The sequence below is a fragment of the Microtus ochrogaster genome, unplaced genomic scaffold (assembly GCF_000317375.1).
Source record: "Microtus ochrogaster isolate Prairie Vole_2 unplaced genomic scaffold, MicOch1.0 UNK6, whole genome shotgun sequence".
In the NCBI taxonomy this organism is placed as follows: domain Eukaryota; kingdom Metazoa; phylum Chordata; class Mammalia; order Rodentia; family Cricetidae; genus Microtus; species Microtus ochrogaster.
The window spans coordinates 12,239,641-12,259,492 of record NW_004949104.1 but is presented as its reverse complement, the minus strand read 5'-3'; the positions used below and the strand labels follow the sequence as shown (position 1 = coordinate 12,259,492).

Genomic DNA, 19,852 nt, shown 5'->3' with positions numbered 1-19,852 from the left:
TGTGGTCAGCTGGGCGGGGTCTGTGCACACCTCAGGGTCCTTCAGGGCCTCAGTGGCCACGCTGCCCTTGGCACCTTTGCTGCCCTTCATGACTGGCTTCTTGGCGTAATCCCGGACGGAGGGCGTTCCAGGTCCTCCGGGGACTGGGAGAGCCCGGAACCGACAGCCGGCCCACATCCGGGAAGCCCCGAGGAGACGGGTGGCCGCCATAATGCTGGCCGGCTTGCACGTGCATGCTTCCGGTCTTGCTCTTTTTTGAACCTAGATTTCTCCTATTTATTCTCTCCGCCTGCCAGCCCCGCCTGTCCTTTCTCCTGTCTAGCTATTGGCCATTCAGCTCTTTATTAGACCAATCAACCTTAGGCAGGAAAAGTGAAACAAATGCAACACATCTTTGCATAATTAAACAAATGCAGCAGAAACAAAAGTAACACAGCTTTACACAGTTAAAGTCATATCCTGCAGCATAAGCAAATGCGACACACCTTTGCCCCGTTAAAATACTCCACAACAGAGACAGACTCAGAAGCACAGAGTCAGCCCAGGGAGGTGATGCCCTGCCTGCCCCATCTGTCCCAGGTGCCCTTCCAGGCTGCTGTCACCAGGCATCAAAGCCCAGGATAGTAAGAGATCCCCCCCAACACATGACTGCATCACAAGAACAAAAAATAAAAGAAACAATTAAAAAAACCAATCAGGTTGGATGCAGTGATGGGTTGAGGGGAAACAGGCTTCTGCCGGGAAGCTCGAGGGTGGTGAGACCTAACTCACAAGGCGGTGGCGAGGACGGACTCTAGCCTCCACATGTGCTCTGTGGCAGCGCAAGGGCCGCCATGCAACAGCACTAAGAAGTTTTTATTTAAAAAATTCTCTTGAGGTGGGGCGGTGGTGGCGCACGCCTTTAATCCCAGCACTCAGGAGCCAGAGGCAGGTGGATCTCTGTGAGTTGGAGGCCAACCTGGTCTACAAGAGCTAGTTCCAAAACAGGCTCCAAAAACTACAAAGAAACCCTGTTCCGAAAAACAAAATAAATAAATAAAAATAAATACTCTTGGGGAATAGCTCCATATCTAAACACTTTGATCTGCTTTGTGTGTGTGTGAGTGTGAGTGTGTGCCCGCGTGTGCGCATGTGTGTGTGTGTGTGTGAGTGTGTGTGTGTGTCCTGAACTTAACCTGGGCTCTGGCAGAAGCAGGACTGTGCATGTTCTCTCCCAGCTGTACCCTCAGACGTTGGTGTTTGGGGACCGGGTCTCACTATGTGCCTGACCTCACACTCATGATCCTCCTACCTGCAGCCTTCCTAGCCCTGCGTGTTTGACACGAAGGAGCATTCTGAGCACCACGCTGCCAGGTGGTGTCCCTGTGAGCAGTCACTGCACGCAGTTAACAAGGCTGCTGCCAGCCCAGTGCACCTGCCTGAGACAGTAACGACATTTTATCTGTAGAGAGTGCAGGTGCTTCGTGATAAAAATGCAGTGGGGGAGATTCGCAGACAAGAGGCTTGCTCGGCCTCGCTGAGGCATGGGTTGTGCTCACAGACACCAAGCGGCATGGAGTCCCTAAACCAGGTCCACTGTGGCACTGCCCTGATGCCATCACAGGGCACAGATTTTCAGTTCTCTCATCGCAACACCAGTGTCCCATGTTCGGTTGTGGCTAATCACATGCGCTCACATTTGTGGATTTCACGTCCCGTGTACCGTTCAGGGTGGTAAGTGAGAGGCTCTAGAACGGAGGTCTCAGGGGTGGTGCTATGTCACTGCAGCACAATTCCCAGTAGTGTGTTCCTCAAAGACACATCTGGTAGACTTCCCCAGACCTGTCTCCATGGCTGAATGGTTCCTGTCTGTGCCTCTGCATCTTCTGCATTCTGCATCCAACCCCTTGGAACCGAATTCCCCCCAGCCATGTGCAAGTTGGCCCGCCCTGTTCTGTGCCGCAGTTCTCAGCCCTTTTCTCAAGTAAGTGCACATCACTCCTTCTTCATGGTGCTGGGGTGGAACCCAGGCCTCCCGCATGCTAGGCAAGCGCCCCACCAAAGGTTGGCTGTTTGAGACAGGGTCTTATGTAGCCCAGACTGACGTTAAACTCAAAGCAATCCTCCTGTCTCTGCTTTCCAAGCTCTGGACTCACAGGCCTATGCCACTTCACCCACCAGTCTTACTTTTTATTTGAGACAGAGTCTCACTGAGTTACTTTAGAACTCAGGATCTTCCTGCCTCTGCTGTCAAAGCAGCTGGGATTACAGGCGTGTGGCACCATGCTAGATACACTCTGATCTTCATGGTGATACAGTATCCCATGGCCAGGGGTAGGAGTTTGTGGGAGGGGTCCTCAGTTTCCAGCCTCTCCTGATGGGCATTTGGGGTAGCCAGTTCCCTGTGCCCTTTACAAACCCAGCCGTGAGAAGCTTCTCACTGTAAAACAGCTGGGTCAGGGAGGCACAGCTAATATTGAACTATGCACTGATATGCTCCAAAAAGAGCACCCAGGAAGAAGACATGACCTCACATCCTTGCTGTCACGTTTATTAAAATAAATAAGCTCCTGATAGCAGTTTTGCAAGAGTCTACCTGACCGCGGTTTCCATGTCTGTTTTGTTGCTAGAGACAGGGTCTGGTGCAGCTGCTCTCTCTATTGCTTGCATCTTTGCCTTTGCCCTATTGAATTCTTCTGCATTCTGAAATCACCATTTGTCACAACTTTAGTCCATGTGTCTGTTGCATCATCAGTCAAATGTTATTGGTTGATAAGAGCTCTTTACATGTGGAGAAAAAAACAGCCTTTTTTTTTTAAAAAAACAGCATCTCATCATATATCCCTGATGGCCCTGGGACTCACAGAGATTCACCTGCCTCCTGTACAGAGTGCTGGGATTAAAGGCAAGCACCACTACCACCAGTCCCAGAAGCAGCTTCTGTGATCTGACCATAGACTGTACATGAATGTTGTTTCTTTTTGTTTTCCTCTGTGGCAGGTTTTTGTAGCTGAACATATCTTGCATGATTTGTATATTTTCTAGAACTCTTAGGAAGATTGCCAACGGGGTCCAGAACCTCTGCTGGTTTGTGACCCAGCAGGGAAGCCGACAGACGTGCAGGTGACTCCAGCAGGGGGCGCTGTGACTGGGGAGGGCCAGGGGATGCGGGGCTCTTTGGATGTCAGGGAAAGATGGCTGAGTTGAGATGGGAGGAAGGGGCGGGTCTTGCAGGCAGAGAGAGAAATGGAAGAGTACTCCGGTCAGCTGAAGTGCTCTCAGTAGGCTGGGGACTGGGAGACTGGCTGCCATGTGCCCAGACAGATGCAGGACATACACAGCTCTCTCCCTGGGGAGAGCAAGGCTTGCCTCACATGGGTCCTCTGTCTTTAGAAGGAACCCAAGGCCTGGGAGGTCAGAGACAAGGTGAGAAGCTGTGGAGAACAGGACCTTGTCCACAGGGTACAAGTAGACCGTACTGGACCAGAGGACAAGAGAGAGAGGACCCAGGGCCACCCCACAGGCTGGAGGCGAAGAGAGAGCCTGCAGCAAGGGTCTGGACCCTGCCTATCCAGCTGTCCATCTGCCTCAGCCTCCCTGGACCAAATCCTGGGCTAGGATCCATGCCTCTTGTTGCTTGACTACCTAAAGAACCTCTTGAGATGACACCGACCAGCCCCAGGCAGCCAGAGCCACTACCAGACAGGGGCAAACTGCCACCCTGGGAGCTGGGAGGGGTCAAGGGAAGCCAAAGCCTTCATGGTACCAACAGCACACCCTGGCCCTGCTCCCAGGCTCCCACAGACACTAACACCAACCTGGGATCCTCTATTCAAAGCACCCCCTTCCTGCATGTCTGTCTCTCCCCCACACACACTCCACCCCCGTTCCCTTTTCTGCATATCTCTGGCTCACTCCATTGCCATCTCTGCTTTGCATTTCTCTTCCTTTTCTTATTTCTGGTGTGTGTGCAGGGATGCAGATGGGGTCTCACAAAGCCCAGGCTGGCCTTGAATCCCTGATCCTCTCCCTCCATCTCCCAAGTGCCAGCGTTACAGGTGTGTGGCCCTCCACCCGGCCATCTTTCCTCCTCTGAGTCCCCCCCAAGCCTCCTCCACTAATGAGAACCGTCTGCACCCACCCACTCCGGAGTGGGGGGCAGGTGCAAGGTTCTCAGTGCCACCTGGGACCGACATGGCAGCCAGCAATTTCAGGCTCTCTGGTGTGAGCTCCACCTCTTCCCTGTGCTTTCCTCTTCCATATCCAGCTAACTTTGGGGAGCCACGACCTTCATTTGTGATCCAGCAGGAGTGCTCTTGACCTTATTGGGGCTGGGACATGGACACCTTTCCACACTGCAGAATACACTTCTGGGCCCCTGGTCAGCAAACAGCCTTCTGACCAACCTTATCGCTATTGATTCAGACTTTAAATCAGGTGGACTCTCAGTCAATGGCCCTCCATCCCAACTTAAGTGATGGACAACACTTAATGTCAACAACAAGTGACATTAAGTACATCAACCATTCATGCTGCAGTATGGGCACCCAAGAAGCTCTCCTCTCTCCTCATCAGATGCTGTCACAGAATGAGCCTCCTTAGTCCACACTTGCAGAGTGATATGAAAAGAGAAGCAGGGCAAGGAACCCCAGCAAGGGCAGCGAGGGTGCGTGGAGGATGCAGGCCAGAGGGAAAGACCGAGACGGAGGGAGACTTCTGTCTCCCCCCTCCATAGTTAAACAGCACATTCCAAACACTGATCTTCCACTGGAGAAACTGAGGCTGGAAAAGACCCTGTAGATGACTGGGGACCCTACAGGGGAGGTGTGCTGTCCCGCCTGGTGACTTGTGCTTTCTCTAGCACCCCCTCAAAGCCCAGGCTCCTCCTCTAGAGGGTTCCAGAGAAGGGCAGGAAGCCCCTCAGTTCTAATTTATGATTTCCTGACTCTTCCTTCCCATGCCCGCCAGCCCCAGCTGGGTAAGAAGAGCAGCTCGCGGAGCAGAAGTAACTGCGGGGCAGCTGCAGCCAGTGGGGCCAAGTTCACCCAGCCGCCCAGCCAGAGTGCCTCCTTCGCCCAGTGCTCCCCAGCACACACACACACACAGACACACAGACACACAGACACACAGACACACACACCCCAGCCAGTCCTCCTTGACCAAGCTGGCACCTTCCCCAGCCTGGATCTAGAAGCCCTTGCCTTTTATCTGAGTAGACTTTGATGGCAGATCTGTGAAGCCTGAACTCTTGGGGCTGGTGTATACAAATCAGACTTGCCAGGGTCACGTCCTGCCCTGCTGCTGGGGATAGGACTTCGGTGCACCCTGGGCTAGGAGAATGTCTCACGGGACAAAGCAGGGTCAGGGGCAGTCCGGAGCTGAGGTCCAGATGGAATTCCCAAGGGAAGGAGGCCATGGCCCAGGTTTGTTTGCAAGAAAAGCATTTCCTGTTTGGGCAAGGCTGGGTGGACGGTTTGTCCCCACACCCCATGGCCAGCCCCAGGAGGTCCATCTGTGTGTCCCCTATCAGGTCCCTGCATGTCTGCATGTGCTCTGTCCTCTTCAGTCCAGATGGGAGCCCAAGTTTGTGCCAAGTTCCCTCACCCCAAAGAAGTCTCCTCCTGTGGGACTTGGCTGAAAGACATAGTAGTGTTTGGTCGTTAGCTCAGGGCCCTACCCCCGCACTCTCCAGCAGCCCTGAGTCCTATACCTGGGCACAAATTGCTGACTCCCAGATTGCAGAAGCTTGGGCAGAGGCAGAGCAGGCAAACTGCTTAGCGCCACCTGACCTGTGGTCAGCTGGGGGCACTGGGGCATGGCAGGAGTTGACATCGTCGCTGGCAGTTAGGATCTGGGATTGGCAAGTGAGGGGACTGGGCTTCTGGGAGGAGGCTTCAACCTGAGACTTCGAGTCAGCAGCCCCTCCCAGCCCTCCTCAGTGAACACGGAAACCTCCACTAAACCAAAAGCCCCTCCCTGGAAATACATCCGACTTTCTGCACCTCTGTAGAGAGAACCAGAAAGCCCACTGTTGACCGTCACATCAGCTTCCAAGCCCTCGCCACCTCAGAGAAACCAAAGCCAGGTCATTTTCCCAAAATGGGGGAAACACGGCTTGGGTCACACGGCTCTCAGTGGGCACAGAACAGCCTGGTCGTGTTATAAATCAACATTGCAGACTATGGGGTTCCGACCTCAGCAAGTCAGGCCCTGTCCTGGTGTGAAATAGTCCAGAGCTGCAGGGAGCATCCGAGTGTTCGGTGGGTCAGTTAGGGAATGTGGTGTCCTAACTTACAGGAGTGTCCAGACATACTGCTAATAGCTGCTGGGGTCTCTTGGCTGCTTCCCACCAGGTAGGAAGCAGGGCAGCCAGCGTGCTCTCCGTGTCCCTGGACTGATGGAGGATCCTGGCTGCTTGACTGGAACCTCAGACAGACGGAGGCCCCGCAGTGGGACGAGCATGTAGAGGTGGAGTTAAGTTGCTGACCAGCTGTGACAAAAACAGGGCTAACTTTGGGGATAGAGTCAAGGTTATAGGTTCAATTCCCAATACTGTGCAAAACATACATCAGCAACGCTGCCCACGCACGCATACACGTCATGCACACAGCATCATGCCTAAATACAAACAGCCTGTCATGTGCCCACACAAACACACACCTACTATGCCTCATGGAACATTCTTGAGTCCCACCCATACCCTCCACTCTCAGCCAGTCCTTACAAAATGGGAAACTGAGGCCCACACTAATGCTGACTATGTATGTGCTTAAGTGGCCCCAACACTGAGCTGTGGCGATTGGGGCCCTAAAACAGACTCTGCCAGTCACTGCCAGAGTGTTTGCTCTGGGTAGGTGACATCTTTCTGGGTTTTAGGGTCTCCATCTGTAAAACAGAGACACTGCACTTAGGGGGCGCCCAGAGAGTGCCGGGGCCCTGGATTTCGTATCTGTAACTTGGACAACTTTGCCCGCCCAGCATGGAGTGATGAAAAGCTTCAGTCAGGGCAGGATATGCGGGGTGAGATGCCGGGACAATGGCACAGCTCAGGAAGCCTTTGTTGGGTCGATGGGCGGATCCTGCATGTTTCGGGAACCCGGTTCCTCAAAGATGTCAGAGCGGAGTGCCTCAGGGCGTGATTACTCAGGAGTGGTGGGTTCGGGTCTTGGCAGCTTGGGGGGACCGCGGCCAGAGCCTTGGTTTCCCGGTCTGTGGCTCAGGTGGGCACCTGGAGGGCGTCCTGGCGGGGGCGCGGGCGGCTTCCGGGTTGGCGGGGGCGGGGGGCGAGGGGCGGGCGAAGCCGAGCGCCCCCGCCCTGCTCAGCCCGGAACCGGCTCTGCGCGACCGCGGCAGCGGCTGGGACGACAGCATGGGCGGTTCGCGGGCCTGGACACTGCTCTGCCTCGGGCTCCTGCTCCCGGGAGGCGGCGCCGCGTGGAGCGTCCCGGGCGCCCGGTTCTCTGGTCGCAGGTAAGTCTCCCCTAGATCTGTGCAATCCCGGGACTGGGAGCAACCCCGAGCCTGGGACAGAGACCCGACCCCAGCTCCGAACAATCCCGGGACTAGGACAGGGAACAGGACTCCAGCTCCTTGCAACGCTGGAACTGGGACAGAGACCTGACCCCAGCCAGCTCCTTGCAACACTGCGACTGGGACAGGGACCTGACCTCAATTCCGTGCAAACCCGGGACTGGAGCAAGGGACCTGTCTCCCACATTGGTGGCAGTCTGAGACTGGAGCAGGGGCTCCATCTCTCATCCCCATACCATAACTGTGGGGGCGGAGACCTAGGCGCCCGGTGCTCTGGAGAACCCGCGCTCACCTACCCGTGTATGAAAGGGCAGACAGCCTCCCTTACTCCTCCCCTGAGATCCCAGAGCCCCCAGAAGATAAACCCCATGGCACTGTAACCAAAGCCCCTCAGGACTTCTGTGGGCCTGGCGCTTCAGGGATCTCCTCCCCTTTTCCCTGTTGCTGACTTTTTTTAGTGCCCCAGCTATTTATTTCGCTTGGAGGAAGGACTGGGGTGGAGTCTGCACAGTGGGTCAGTGTCAGAGGCTCCCCTGGGACCTGGCATTTGGTTGGAACTCCAGCAGCCTGTGACTCTCTGCCGGCTTTTGTGGAGTGTTTCCCAGGACAGGGTCCTGTGGGGCCTTTTCTAGATGTGTCTTTCAGGACTGAAGAATGGAGGAAAACCTGCCCCCATTCAGTAGAGGAGCAAACTGAGGCCGGTGATGGCTGAGATGGGGCCTCGTGGGTTATAAGTGAAAAGGCTGGGATTCACATCTCCCCCTGGGCCTGATGGCAGAATTTGAACCTGCTCTGGCCCCTGCTCGGCCTGCGGTCCCTGCTTCTGTCTCCGGGACAGACAATGTGGACTAGCCGGGCCTCTTAGTCCATTCAGCCTATTCACTGGCCTCCAGGGCCCCGGCCCCCTGCGGCCTCAGTCTTTCATTCCTTTCAGAAATTCCCCCTTTCTCAGTGGTCAGAGGCCAGCAGGTCCCCGGGAGCAGGTGACCTGAGCAGACTCAGAGGGCAGAAGTGGCAGAGACATAGGGATAGCCGTGTGGCACATGTCACAGCACCACCTACAGTGTGCCAGCCTCAGCTGGTTTGGGTTGGCCCTCTTTCTACTTCTGGTGCCTCTAGAACCTTCCCCAGCTGCCATCCAAGGCTCCTTCTCTTATGGTCTGTTTTTTAGAGAAACAGAGGTACAGAGATGACCTGTCCGAGCCCGTACAGCAAGCCCCCAGAATCCCAGATGCTGACTTGAGAGGGATTAGGAATTTTGGGTTTCCAGGGTCAGACGGGGTGATGGAAGAGAAAGCTTATGGCCATATTCCCCACCAGCCAGCCCAGAGCCGCAGGGCGTCCTGTGTGGGAGCTTTGCCTGTGGGCAGGTCTCTGGCCTTCACTGGGGTCTGTTCCTCCATCTCTGTACAGACTGCTGTCACAATGTCAGGGTCACAAAGCCCTTCCTGCTGTGCCCCCACCCCCGTTTTATAGACACAGGGCCAGACCATACCCACGAGCCTCAGTTTCCTCTTTTGCTGTTCTTGTGTTTGAAGGTTTGTTCTGAGAGTGAAAACCAGTGTCGGCCACGTACGTGGATCCCCACTGTGACCAACTTTAAGTAGGGTAGGGACCTCAAACTGGAGTTAACTGAGGTCCTCGGCTGCCAGGGCCTCCCCCCATGGCCCTGTCCCAGCATCTTGGAGACAGCATGGGGATGTCGCCCCCATCAGCCCTCCCTTCACTCCCAGCCAGGCGCCCCAGGCACCCCTTGGCAGCTGAGGGACGGAAGGCAGAAAAGAGGCTTTGTGCCTGAGGAGGGGGTGGCCTGGGAAGGCATCCAAGGGGCCACCCCCAACCCCAGGAATGTGGCGAGACTTTGGGCCCCCTACAGCTAGGGTGTCCAGGGGCTGTGCAGAGCCACCTTGGAACCTGTTGTTGCTGCCAGTCCCTATCCCCCACCTAGTAGGATTGCTTTCTGCCCCTGTGACATCCCTCCCAGCCTCCGTCCCGTTTCTCTGAATGGCTCCAGCCATTCACAGATGCCAGTTCTATGCCCACATGGCTAACCCCAGGCCTGTGGAATCTTGTGAAGACAGCATGATGCTGATGTCCTGGCCCCTCCTACTAGGTTGTCATCAGCGACGGCTGACTGTGACACCTCAGGCCAGGAGGAACTGTCCCCAGAGGTAGGACTCACGGAGCACTTTGCAGGGAAGCTGCTCTGCTCTCCCCATTTGCAGATGGGCATAGCAAGGTCCAAGCCAGGCGGGACCATGTCCCAGGGTCACTGACAGCTGTAGGAAACTACATCACAGGACTGGAGCTGTACCCCGGTGCGGTTCTGGTTCTGGCTCTTGTCACCCCACCCCCACCGGCCTGTCTCAGTTCTTTCCTCTCCTTTTCATAACGGCCCTTGGCCCATGGCCTGCTTGGCTGCCTTCTGCAATTAGTTCCTATCACTATTCCGGATCACAGCCCTAGGCCCTGAGGAGACAAAGTCCCCTGGGCCACTCCATACAGGCGGGTGCACAGTCACTGGGAGGACCGCTGGGCTGGTCGCTGGGGCCAGGATGAGCTGGTTTGGACTGTTTTTTTGCCCCTCTCAGTGGCCTCTGGAGGTGCTGAGTGGGCAGAGGTGGAGGACCAGGAAGGGATGTGTTGTCTCCTCCCAGCCCTACCCACCTCTCAGCCTTACCTGGCCTCTGGGCACCTCTATTACTGGCCACACCTCAGGGAAGGTAGTCCGCAGAGACGGCAGAGTGTCTCAGTATTGATTGCATGTCTCGCTCTGAAAGCCTTGGGTCTTGACTTCTCTGCCCAGGCTGCTGCGTTCTCAGTCACGCAGTCATTCAACAAACATCCCTGAGTTGAATTCTATATGGACTTGGTCCTTACCTATGCCCTCGTCTCATGGGAGAGAATATAGCTCTGGGCTATTGTGCATGGCTGAGGAGACCTCAGTCTTGGCTGGACCTTGAAGGGTGAACAGGAATTGCCAGAATAAAGGAGTGGAGCTCTGCAAATAGATCCTAAACAAGAGAAGTGGAAAAGGGGCAGCCTGGCCCGTGAGTGCTCAGGAGGTGTGAGCAACACCGAGGATGGAAGCAACAGGGGTTGCAGGACAATGGGGAGTCATGGTCAACTTTGAGTTCCATGGCAAGCGGAGACCGTATTCAATACATGCTTTGCAAAAAGCTTACAGGGACCACTGAGATGGCTCAGCAGTTAGAGGTGCTTCCCACCAAGCCTGATGACCAGAGTTCAATTCCAAGGACCCACATTAAAGAACAAACTGACTCCCACAAGTTGGCCTCTGACCTCCATTCACACACGTTGGCATACACACAGACACATACATATGAACACACACACACATGCATATGCATACAATATGCTCACACATGCGTGCACAAATGTACATGCACATACATGCATAGGAATGCATACAGTTATATACACACACGTGCTCACGCACACAAATAAGATGTAAAAAACCAAGTCAAACCTCTTGCTATGCCTGGAAGTGGGCGAGGTCGGAGCTTGGGCTTCTGCTCCTTCAGGTGGAGGAGGCAGCTGCCGCTGACCTTGCACTCCTCCTGGCTTGAGTATCCCTTCCTGTATAAAATGTCTGGTCAGCTACTGCTCCAAGTGTCCACACAGGGGATTCAGGCAGAGTTTGGCATGTGGCAAATAACTGGGAACACTGTGAGTCTCCACAGTTCTCGGACTGCCCCTGCCTCATTCACAGCTGGGGAGGGGTATTCTCACGCATGTAGAGCATGGCTGGGTGTGCCGTGTGCCCAGAAGCTCAAATGCATGTGAGCCCTGCTGAGCCTGCCTCTGCCAGTTTGTGTGTGTGTGTGCACGGGTGTGCATAGTGAGACTATATGACACAGTTTGTGTGGAAACATACAGAGGGCATGATCTTAGACTGTCCACAGTGTGTGTGTGTGTGTGTATACGTGTTTGTGTGTGTGTGTGTGTGTATGTGTGTGTGTCACACATGTGTAGAAGTCAGAGGACAACTTTGGAGAGTTGGTTTTCCCCTTCTACCCTCACATGGGTTCCAAGGATTCAACATCAGGCATTTGCAGCTGAGCCATTTGCCATTATATTTTAGTTTTCTGAGGTGGGAGTCTTGCATTGTCACCTGGGCTAGCCAAATGATCCTCAGCCTCAGCCTCCAGAGCACAGACAATACAGGTCAAGCCACCACATCCATCTAAGGAGTGCCGTAAATGGAGCCAACCATGTTTCTCCTTTGCTTCCTCTCTCTTCCTGATGCTCAGAACCTGCTGTGGTTAACCCTCCATTCCCTACCTTCCTTAGCATGTAGAGTTAGGTCCCTGGTTTGTGCTTGTCCCCATCCGTGGATGCCATGTGAGAGGTCAGGTACTGCTTCACTGGTGCTTGTGTCGCCTCCGTAAGAGAGCTAGGGTGCAATGTTCTAAGCACAGATGACTGACCCGTCAGGATGCCGAATTGCACACACTGGGCTTACTATATGCTATGGGTATTTAAATGGTTCTCTACTAAGCCAGAAAGATGTCCTTCCATTTTAGAGAGGAAACTGAGACCGTGGGAAGAGAAGACAACATGTTACCAATCTGGGGGCACAGAGTCAGATTTGAGCCCAAGAATGTAGCTGGCCAGGCCTGGCCTTTGATTCCAGAGTCATTGGTTCTCATCTGCTCTGTGTTGGTTGAGACATGGTTCGTGGCTCTGTGAAGGCCTCAGCCTGGGAAGCTGCTGACCTTGGGCTCAAGGCCGTGAAGAGTAGTCTGCAGGGAAGACAGCCCAGACTGAGAAAGGCCACCTGACACCATCTCCTCCTTCCTGAGCCCCAACAAATTGCTCTGGGCTCCTGACCCCAGGCAAGGCTGAGGGCTACTGAGCACCTGGAATGTCCCTGTCCCCTCCCTGCACCAGTCCAGCAGTCCCCACCCCCCACTCAGCTGCCCCAGCTCCACTCCACCTACAAGGAAGAGAAAGCTTCAGTCTGTGAGGCTGAGGAAGTACCCTCATCCTCTGGGCCTCCCTGGAACCGGCCAAGGGGAGGGAGGTCCAGGGAAGGGACAGCTGATGGATGGGATGGTCAGGCTTGACAGGAGCAAGAAAAGTGAGTGTCGTCAAAATGTTGGGCATGGTTCAAACCTGGCACTAGTTAGAGCGGCTACAAGACCATGGCAGAAGGCTGGGCCTCAGCAGGCTAACCTGAGAACCGGCTCTCACACACAGCCCAAAGCTACTGAACAAACGCACTTCCAGACGGCGGGAGCTTGGAAAATGTCGCATGCCTGTGGTCCCAGAGTTAGGAGGCAGAGGCAGGAGGATTGTTGAGGCCAGCCTGGGATACCTAATGAGATCCTGTCTTAAATAAACAAAGAAAAATAAAGTAGAGGGAAAGAGCCTAGCCCACGCTCCGCTTCCGTGCACGTGTTCCTGTGTGTGCATAACCTTAAGATAAGCCATGCTTGTCAAACTGCCTCTGGGGCCGAGTGCTGTCCATCGCAGACCCTGATGGGAGCCTGCTTGTGACACTTGAGGCACGTGAGGAATTCTTCCTTTACTGAAGTTCTTGCACCCTGACCGGCCACTTCCCACATGGGGAGAGCGAGGTTCTGGAGTCTCTAGTGTTCTCAGTGGGTGGTTGTTGGCCTCAGTGCCAGCTGACCCCAGGGTTTGCCTCTTAACCCCTGACTGGAAATGTTTTTCCTAAGAAACAGGTGAAGATTAAATAACTTTGGAAAGGTATGCTTCTTTCTAAAAGGCTTCAACAGGCGGCAGGGGACGGGGGTGGGGTGGGGGGCAGAAACTCAATGTTAGAGACCAGAAGTGAGGCAGAGCTGTGATGATCATGCCCTGCTCCATCTTGCCCCTGTAGCTCATTCCCAGAGGCCTCCTGGGAGCCCCTAGCATGGGGGTCATTAAGTTTTCTTATGAACTAGAGGCTCTGTAGCTACCACACTTGAAAGACACAGAACCCAGGGGTCTCCCTGCCTGGAGACAGGGCTCTGGAGAACAGATCTGCTTGGAGTCCTGGGCCTGCCACTTGAACTTCCTTTCTGTGGGTCTGTCTTAGGAACTGGTGCTCCTACGTGGTGACCCGCACTGTCTCGTGCCATGTGCAGAATGGCACCTACCTCCAGCGAGTGCTGCAGAACTGCCCGTGGCCCATGGGCTGCCCTGGGAGCAGGTGAGTGGCACTGTGGTGGGGAAGGAACTGGCTCTTCTCGTTGGGGCACAGCACGGGCTAAGACCTGAGTGACTGCATGGAGGGCCCAGGAAGTCGGGGGGCCTCGGGATAGGTGAGACAAAGGCAGCATTGTGGAGGGGGAACTTCAGGGCCTCTGCATGGAGGATCGTGCTAGAGCTCTGACTGCACAGCGAGGAGCAGGCTAGTCCGTGGCCGTGGTGGTGAGCAAAGAGCTAAATCCAAGGGTGGACATGGAAGACGCCATCACAGGAGAGCAGGAGAGCTGGTGGAAGGCTGAGCTGGCGCTCCTGGCTTTTCTCTCAGCTACAGGACGGTGGTGAGGCCCACATACAAAGTGATCTACAAGACAGTGACTGCCCGCGAATGGAGGTGCTGCCCTGGACATTCGGGGGTGACCTGTGAGGAAGGTAGGAAAGCCTGGGACCTGGGACATTTGTGAAGTGCCTCCCATCCAGATGATGCCTTCTGTCCCCTTCGTGGTCACAGCTGGCCTCTTAGGGGCCCAGATGGCCTCCCTCTTTCCAGTCGTACCATCCCAAGGCCTTTGTTCTAACGTGTGTGAGCCAGCTTTCCACACGTCTGTCTTAGGACAAAATACTTCATGCAATGCATTTACATGGCAATAGGGTTTATTCTGGTTCACATTTGGAGCTTCCAGCCCGGCTGGTTGGTTGGTCTTAGGGCTTTGGGCCTGTGGGAAGGAGTACATCTCACGGCCGGCGCAGAAAGGGCTGGGCTGGGTGCTGGTGCTCCTGTAAGTGCACTTCTCAGTGGCCTCCTGCTGGGCCCCACCTCCTTTTTCAAAGATAGAGTTTTTGTAGCCCAGGTAAGTCTTGAACTTTCTTTTCTTCTTCTTCTTTTTTTTTTTTTTTTTTTTGCAGGGGCGGGGGAGTTCGAGACAGAGTTTCTCAGTCTTCGAACTCACTCTTTAGACCAGGCTGGTCTCAAACTCACAGAGATCTGTCTGCCTCTGCCTCCCGAGTGCTGGGATTATAGGTGTGTGCCACCAGGCCTGAGTGCTTCATGCGTGTGGGGCGAACATTCTACCAGCCGAGCTCCATCCCCAGCCCATGGACCCAGCCTTTCCAAGGTCCACTAATAGTGCTGCCCTGAGGACCACAGGTTCAGCATCTCAGCTTATGGGCTGTTCAACATCCAAGCTGTGCACTGGGGAGATCATCCAGATGTCCCCACAGGATAGCAAAGCCTAGATCATTTATCTGAGCTAGCTAGGAAAGGGGGGCAGTGCTCCTCACCCTGTGGCAGAAGACTGAAGACCTTGTGAAGTCGCGGGTGTCCAAAGCTACGTGGCAGACTTGGGACTGAAATGCTGACTCCCTGGCTCTGTTGTCTTGGGTCTTTAGGGTACAGTCATCTGTGTTCCCCATGTGCAGAATGTGTCCCATCCAGAGGGACCCTTTCACACACTGCCCTTGTATGTGCTCAGCTTGGGGTGGCTCGGTGCTGGAGCCTGCAGCTCTCCCTGGGCTTTCCTGCCTCCTGTGCTGCTGCCTGCTTCACTGCATGGCTGAGCTCACAGCAGCAGATTTGAGATGATAAAGAACTTCATACCCAGGCTTGTCCCTATTGGGGACAGAGTGGCCCAAAACCTGAGGCACTGGCTTTAGCGCAAACAGGGACATTGAAAGTGGGGCTCTGCCTCAAGGGAGTGAGGAGCTGAGTGAAGCCACCCTCCCCCAACTCATGATGGGGAACTGAAGGCAGAGAGGTGGGATTGTAGCCCAGCGTCCATTATGAGTGACATAGTGCTTGCTTAGCATATGCAAAGCTCTGGGTTCCATCCCTCGCATGAGCTGACACAGGAGAAGATTTGCCAGTTCTGAGGCAGTGGTCTCAAGTGGAGCTGCAGAGAAACGGGGTGAGCAAGCCCTAGATCAGACACCCCTGCTGAGGGAACCGTGCAGTCAGTATGGGAGCGGTAGAAGCCTGGACCAGTGCCTTCCCCGCCAGCAGAGAAGATGGAAGGGCCCCAAGGGTAAAGGAAAGCCAGCTGCTGGGGGCGGCTGCCAAGGAGACCACAGGGGTACTGTGGGCAAACCCCAAGATGTGGGAGGTCGGGTGAGGCCTTATCAGACAATGGCTACTGTGTCCCCGGGGCCCTGGTGAGCAGGTGAGGATAGAACAGATGTGGGGGCAGAGACTGGAGGCTGTGTGCCAGACCACTTCCAATGTTTCCCGCTGTCTCTGTGGGGCCTTCAGAGTCCCCTGGGCTTCCTGGCCAAGCCAGCTTCACCAGCCACTGGCTGTGGAACCTTTAGCTCAGAACCCCCCAGGCATTATGCAAGAGCCCAGCCTGGAGGACTGCAGTCTGAGCACTGTGCCTGTTCATAGTGGGAGGTGGGGAGGACAGGGTATGGTGGTGCTCACCTTCAATCCCAGCACTCGGGAGGCAGAGGCAGGCGGATCTCTGAGTTCTAGCATCCAGGAATACATCATGAGACCCTATCTCAAAACAAAACAAAAATGGAGTGTATGTGGGGGCGTCAGTAAAGGGCACCAGGCTGTCGGGTGCATCCGAGCCTCAGTGTCCCCACCCGTGATATGTTGAGTCTGAGAATGGAGTCTGTTTTCCCAGGTGTTCCTGGGGCAAGGTGGTGTCAGGCTTCACGGTGATGGATGGGATAGGAGGGCTAAGGAGAAGAGAGGCCCGGTCCGAATATTCTGGAAAACTGTTGTGGGCACGGGAGTTGGGAGGTGTGGGGACATTGCTGGCTCACCGTGGGCTCTGCCCTTCCTCCCACAGCTGGATTTAGGCCATCTTCCCCCAGCTGCTTCCCCTGCTCCTGTGGCCATCCCGTAGCTGTGACATGACCCTGGGCCCCAGAGCTTCACTTCCAGCTACAGAGGAAGGGAAACGTTGCCATTCCAGAATTTTAAAAAAAGTGGACAGTTGTGCCTGGCATTTTTCATATACTCCAGATAAATCTTCCTCTCCTCTCTGCAGCCTATGCTAGGGGTGACCATGGTGACCCAGCAGATACAGGGACCCATTTCCTCACATATGGAAAGGGGACGTCCATGCTGTGACAGTAACATTCTTCATGACCACCATGAGGGTCCCATGTTACAGATGGGGATTGTGAGGCTCAGAAAGGGGAAGGGACCAGCCTGGGGTCACACAGCATAAAAGAGCCAGGGTTGAGATTTGCTCGTCTTTTGGTCCTTCCAGACTTTAGGAAGAGGCAATATGGCTAAAAATGGCCTGGCTCAGGCTCTGCCTGGCCACCTACTTGTGGAAACAATGGATAAGAAAGATCCAAAGCCAAAATATACTACACAGGCAGGGCAGGCAGAGAGCTGGCACAGTGCCAGGGCCCTGGCTGGAAGAGGGGCCAGTGCCTAAACCTGTGCAGAGGGGGGAACTGCCCTTTCCTGCCCTTTCACTCCATAACTCTGTTGCAGGGCTCCCTGAAGACTTACTGTCCACCAGTCCCATAGTCCAGATGATAAAAACTAGGCCCAGAGAGGGTGTGGGTCTTGCACAAGGTCACACAGTACGTAAGTATTGTGACCCGGTTCTCTCCAGTGGCATCCTGTCTCAGCCCCTCCTGCAATGACAGTGACATGGGGAAGGAAAGCCACCAACTGTCCTCTGTCACCACAGTGAGGCTCAGAGAGGGGAAAGCCAGCTCCGGAGTGAGGCTTGAGTTCTGCTGTAGCACAGCTGACGACTCCCCAAGGAACTTGATCAGACGGGTGGGGTGCCGTGAGGCTGGCCTTAGCATCCCCAGACAGAACGGTGGAGAAGCTGGGGCTCACCCTCTTCTGTTCATGGGTTCCCCAGAGACGTGTGGCCTCTGTTTCTCTTCTTTGGTTCACTGCCTTCCAATATGTATGTCTCTCTTCTAGAACCTCCACGGCCCCTGTCCTGTCCCCGATGGTGGGGAACCAGAGGTGGACATTCACTTAAGAGTCCACAGCCTCAAAGCCTCAGAGCAGATGTGGGACAGGGTGTGGCCACGCCCTTCCAGGGCCCCTCAGCTTCTCCACTCTCTATGTCTGCCTATGCCAGCCAGGTGCCAGGTACAGAGCCAAGCCTCTGCTTTATAGGCTCAGAGTCCTGAGGGCTAAATATTCTGTCATCCTGCCCGTTTCTAACACCCATCCACTCCCATTCCTGTCTAGAATGCTCAGCCAGCCCCTCCTCCCTGCTAATCCAGCAGGCCACTGCCGTCCTACGTTCCCATAACACCCAGCTTCTCACGCACACACCCTTCACCCTGTGCCACACTGGCTTTCTCCCTGCACCCTGTGGCCTTGACAGTGGCTAGCTGGTCTGCCTGTGACCACCTTGGTGCTCCGAGGGGAGGCTGACTAAGCTGGCCCCACTGCCAGTGTGACCCTTCAGCTCCGGTGCCTGGAACGGGCCTGGCAGAGAGTGGGCATATAATGAATGAAACTCACCCACCCTGACCAGGCCAGGAACATAGCAAGCCTTCCCAGAGGCCCCCTCATTGGGCCGGAGGTTTCTTAGAGCTCAGAGCCCCAGCTCTGACCCTAAGCCCTGACTTAGGCCACCGGCTGGCGGTCAGCAAATATTTACATCTGCAAAGTAAATTCACACAGGAGACATGACCCAGCGAGGAAGGCTGTGGCCATGTGGTCTGTGTGGTCACCAAGCCATGTGGGCCTGGGGGGTCAGATGTGAACCAGGAAGCCCCTCCCCCCAGCTCTGCTCTATCGCAGGAAAAGTCACAGGGTTGAGGGAGCCCAGAGACCCCCCAAACTGCTTCTTCCTCATTTCCAGTTTGGGGAAGGGTCGGAACCCAGCCCACCTGGTCCTGCTGTGTGGACTGGGCAGAGACCTCCTCTCTGGGCCTTGGTGCTCTTCCATGCCCTGCTATGTGCATGTGGAAGGCTAGAAACTGCAGAGCACAGCGGCCTCAGGGGTCAGCACACTGAGCCATGAGCACTTTAGCAGGGCATTGGCAGTGATGGGCAACCTGACCTGTTTAGGAGGCCTTCTAGAGGAGGTGGCATAGGAACCATGGCTGTGGGAATTGGGGCAGGGGATGTATACATGCAGACAGTTGGAGACCTCCTAGATAGTGGGAAGTGCCCCAGAGTGAGTGGGATCTGGGGTTCTGGGACCAGCCTTGGGGCCCTTCTAGTATACAATATGGGGCTGGAGGAGTCTTTCAGGGCAAGAAGGGCCTCAACTGTGAGCCTGCTTTAGGGCCTCTGACCAAACACCAATGGGAGTGATGGAATATCTTAACCGTAGCAGGACACCCCTACCCAACCCAAGCATGTGGTGCTGGAGTAGAAGCTGAGAGCCCTGCATCTTATAGACAACAGGAAGTCGACTGAGACCCTGGGTCATATCCTAAGCATAGGAAACCTCAAAGTCCACCCCCACAGTGATGCACTTCCTCCAACAAGGCCATACCCACTCCAACAGAGCCACACCTCCTAATAGTGCCGCTCCCTATGAGATTATGGAGGCCAATCACATTTAAACTACCCCAGTGGGGATGGGACCTACTGCCTTGCTTGTGCTAGGCCAGCAATCCTCCCCTGAACTAACCACACCCCTAGCCTTACACCCAGACATTTTTCTCTTTTAGATTTACTTATTTTATGGGCTTTCTGCTTGCGTGTTTGTATGTGCCCAGATCTCCTGGAGCTGGAGCTACAGAGGCTTGTGAGCATCATGTGGGTGCTGGGAACTGAACCCAGGGCCTCTTCAAGAACAAGCGCTCTTAGCCACTGAGCCATCTCTCCAGCTCCAAAATAATATTTTAAAAACAAATTTTATAATCTGGTTGTGTGTGTGTGTGCTCGTGTGCGTGCATACATGTGTTCGCATGTACATAGACACATGAGAATGCGGGTATTCATAGAGGCTATAAGAGGGTGTCAGATCCCATGGAGCTGGAGTTATAGGCAGTTGTGATCCAAACAATGTGGATGCTGGCAACCAAACTGGAATCCTCTGAAGGAATAGCAAGCATTTTTCTTCCTTCTTTCCTTTCTTCCTTCCTTCCTTCCTTTCTTTTTCTTTTTCCTTTTATTTTCTTTTCCTTTTGGGGGGAGTTTTGTTTTTGCTTTTGTTGTGTTGTTGTTGTTTTCAAGACAGAGTTTCTCTGTGTAGCTTTGGAGTTTGGAACCTGTCCTCTC

At 54.7% G+C, this 19,852-nt stretch overlaps 1 protein-coding gene across 1 annotated transcript in view; it reads left to right on the top strand.

Moving 5' to 3' along the window:
• The first annotated feature begins 7,348 nt into the window (after positions 1–7,348).
• The window catches only part of Emid1 (EMI domain containing 1), a 48,624-nt gene continuing 36,120 nt past the window's right edge, over positions 7,349–19,852 (top strand). The window contains exons 1-3 of the mRNA XM_026788704.1: positions 7,349–7,449; positions 13,577–13,690; positions 14,015–14,118. Of these exons, the coding sequence (XP_026644505.1) occupies positions 7,349–7,449; positions 13,577–13,690; positions 14,015–14,118 (319 nt within the window). The remainder of the gene's footprint in view (positions 7,450–13,576; positions 13,691–14,014; positions 14,119–19,852) is intronic.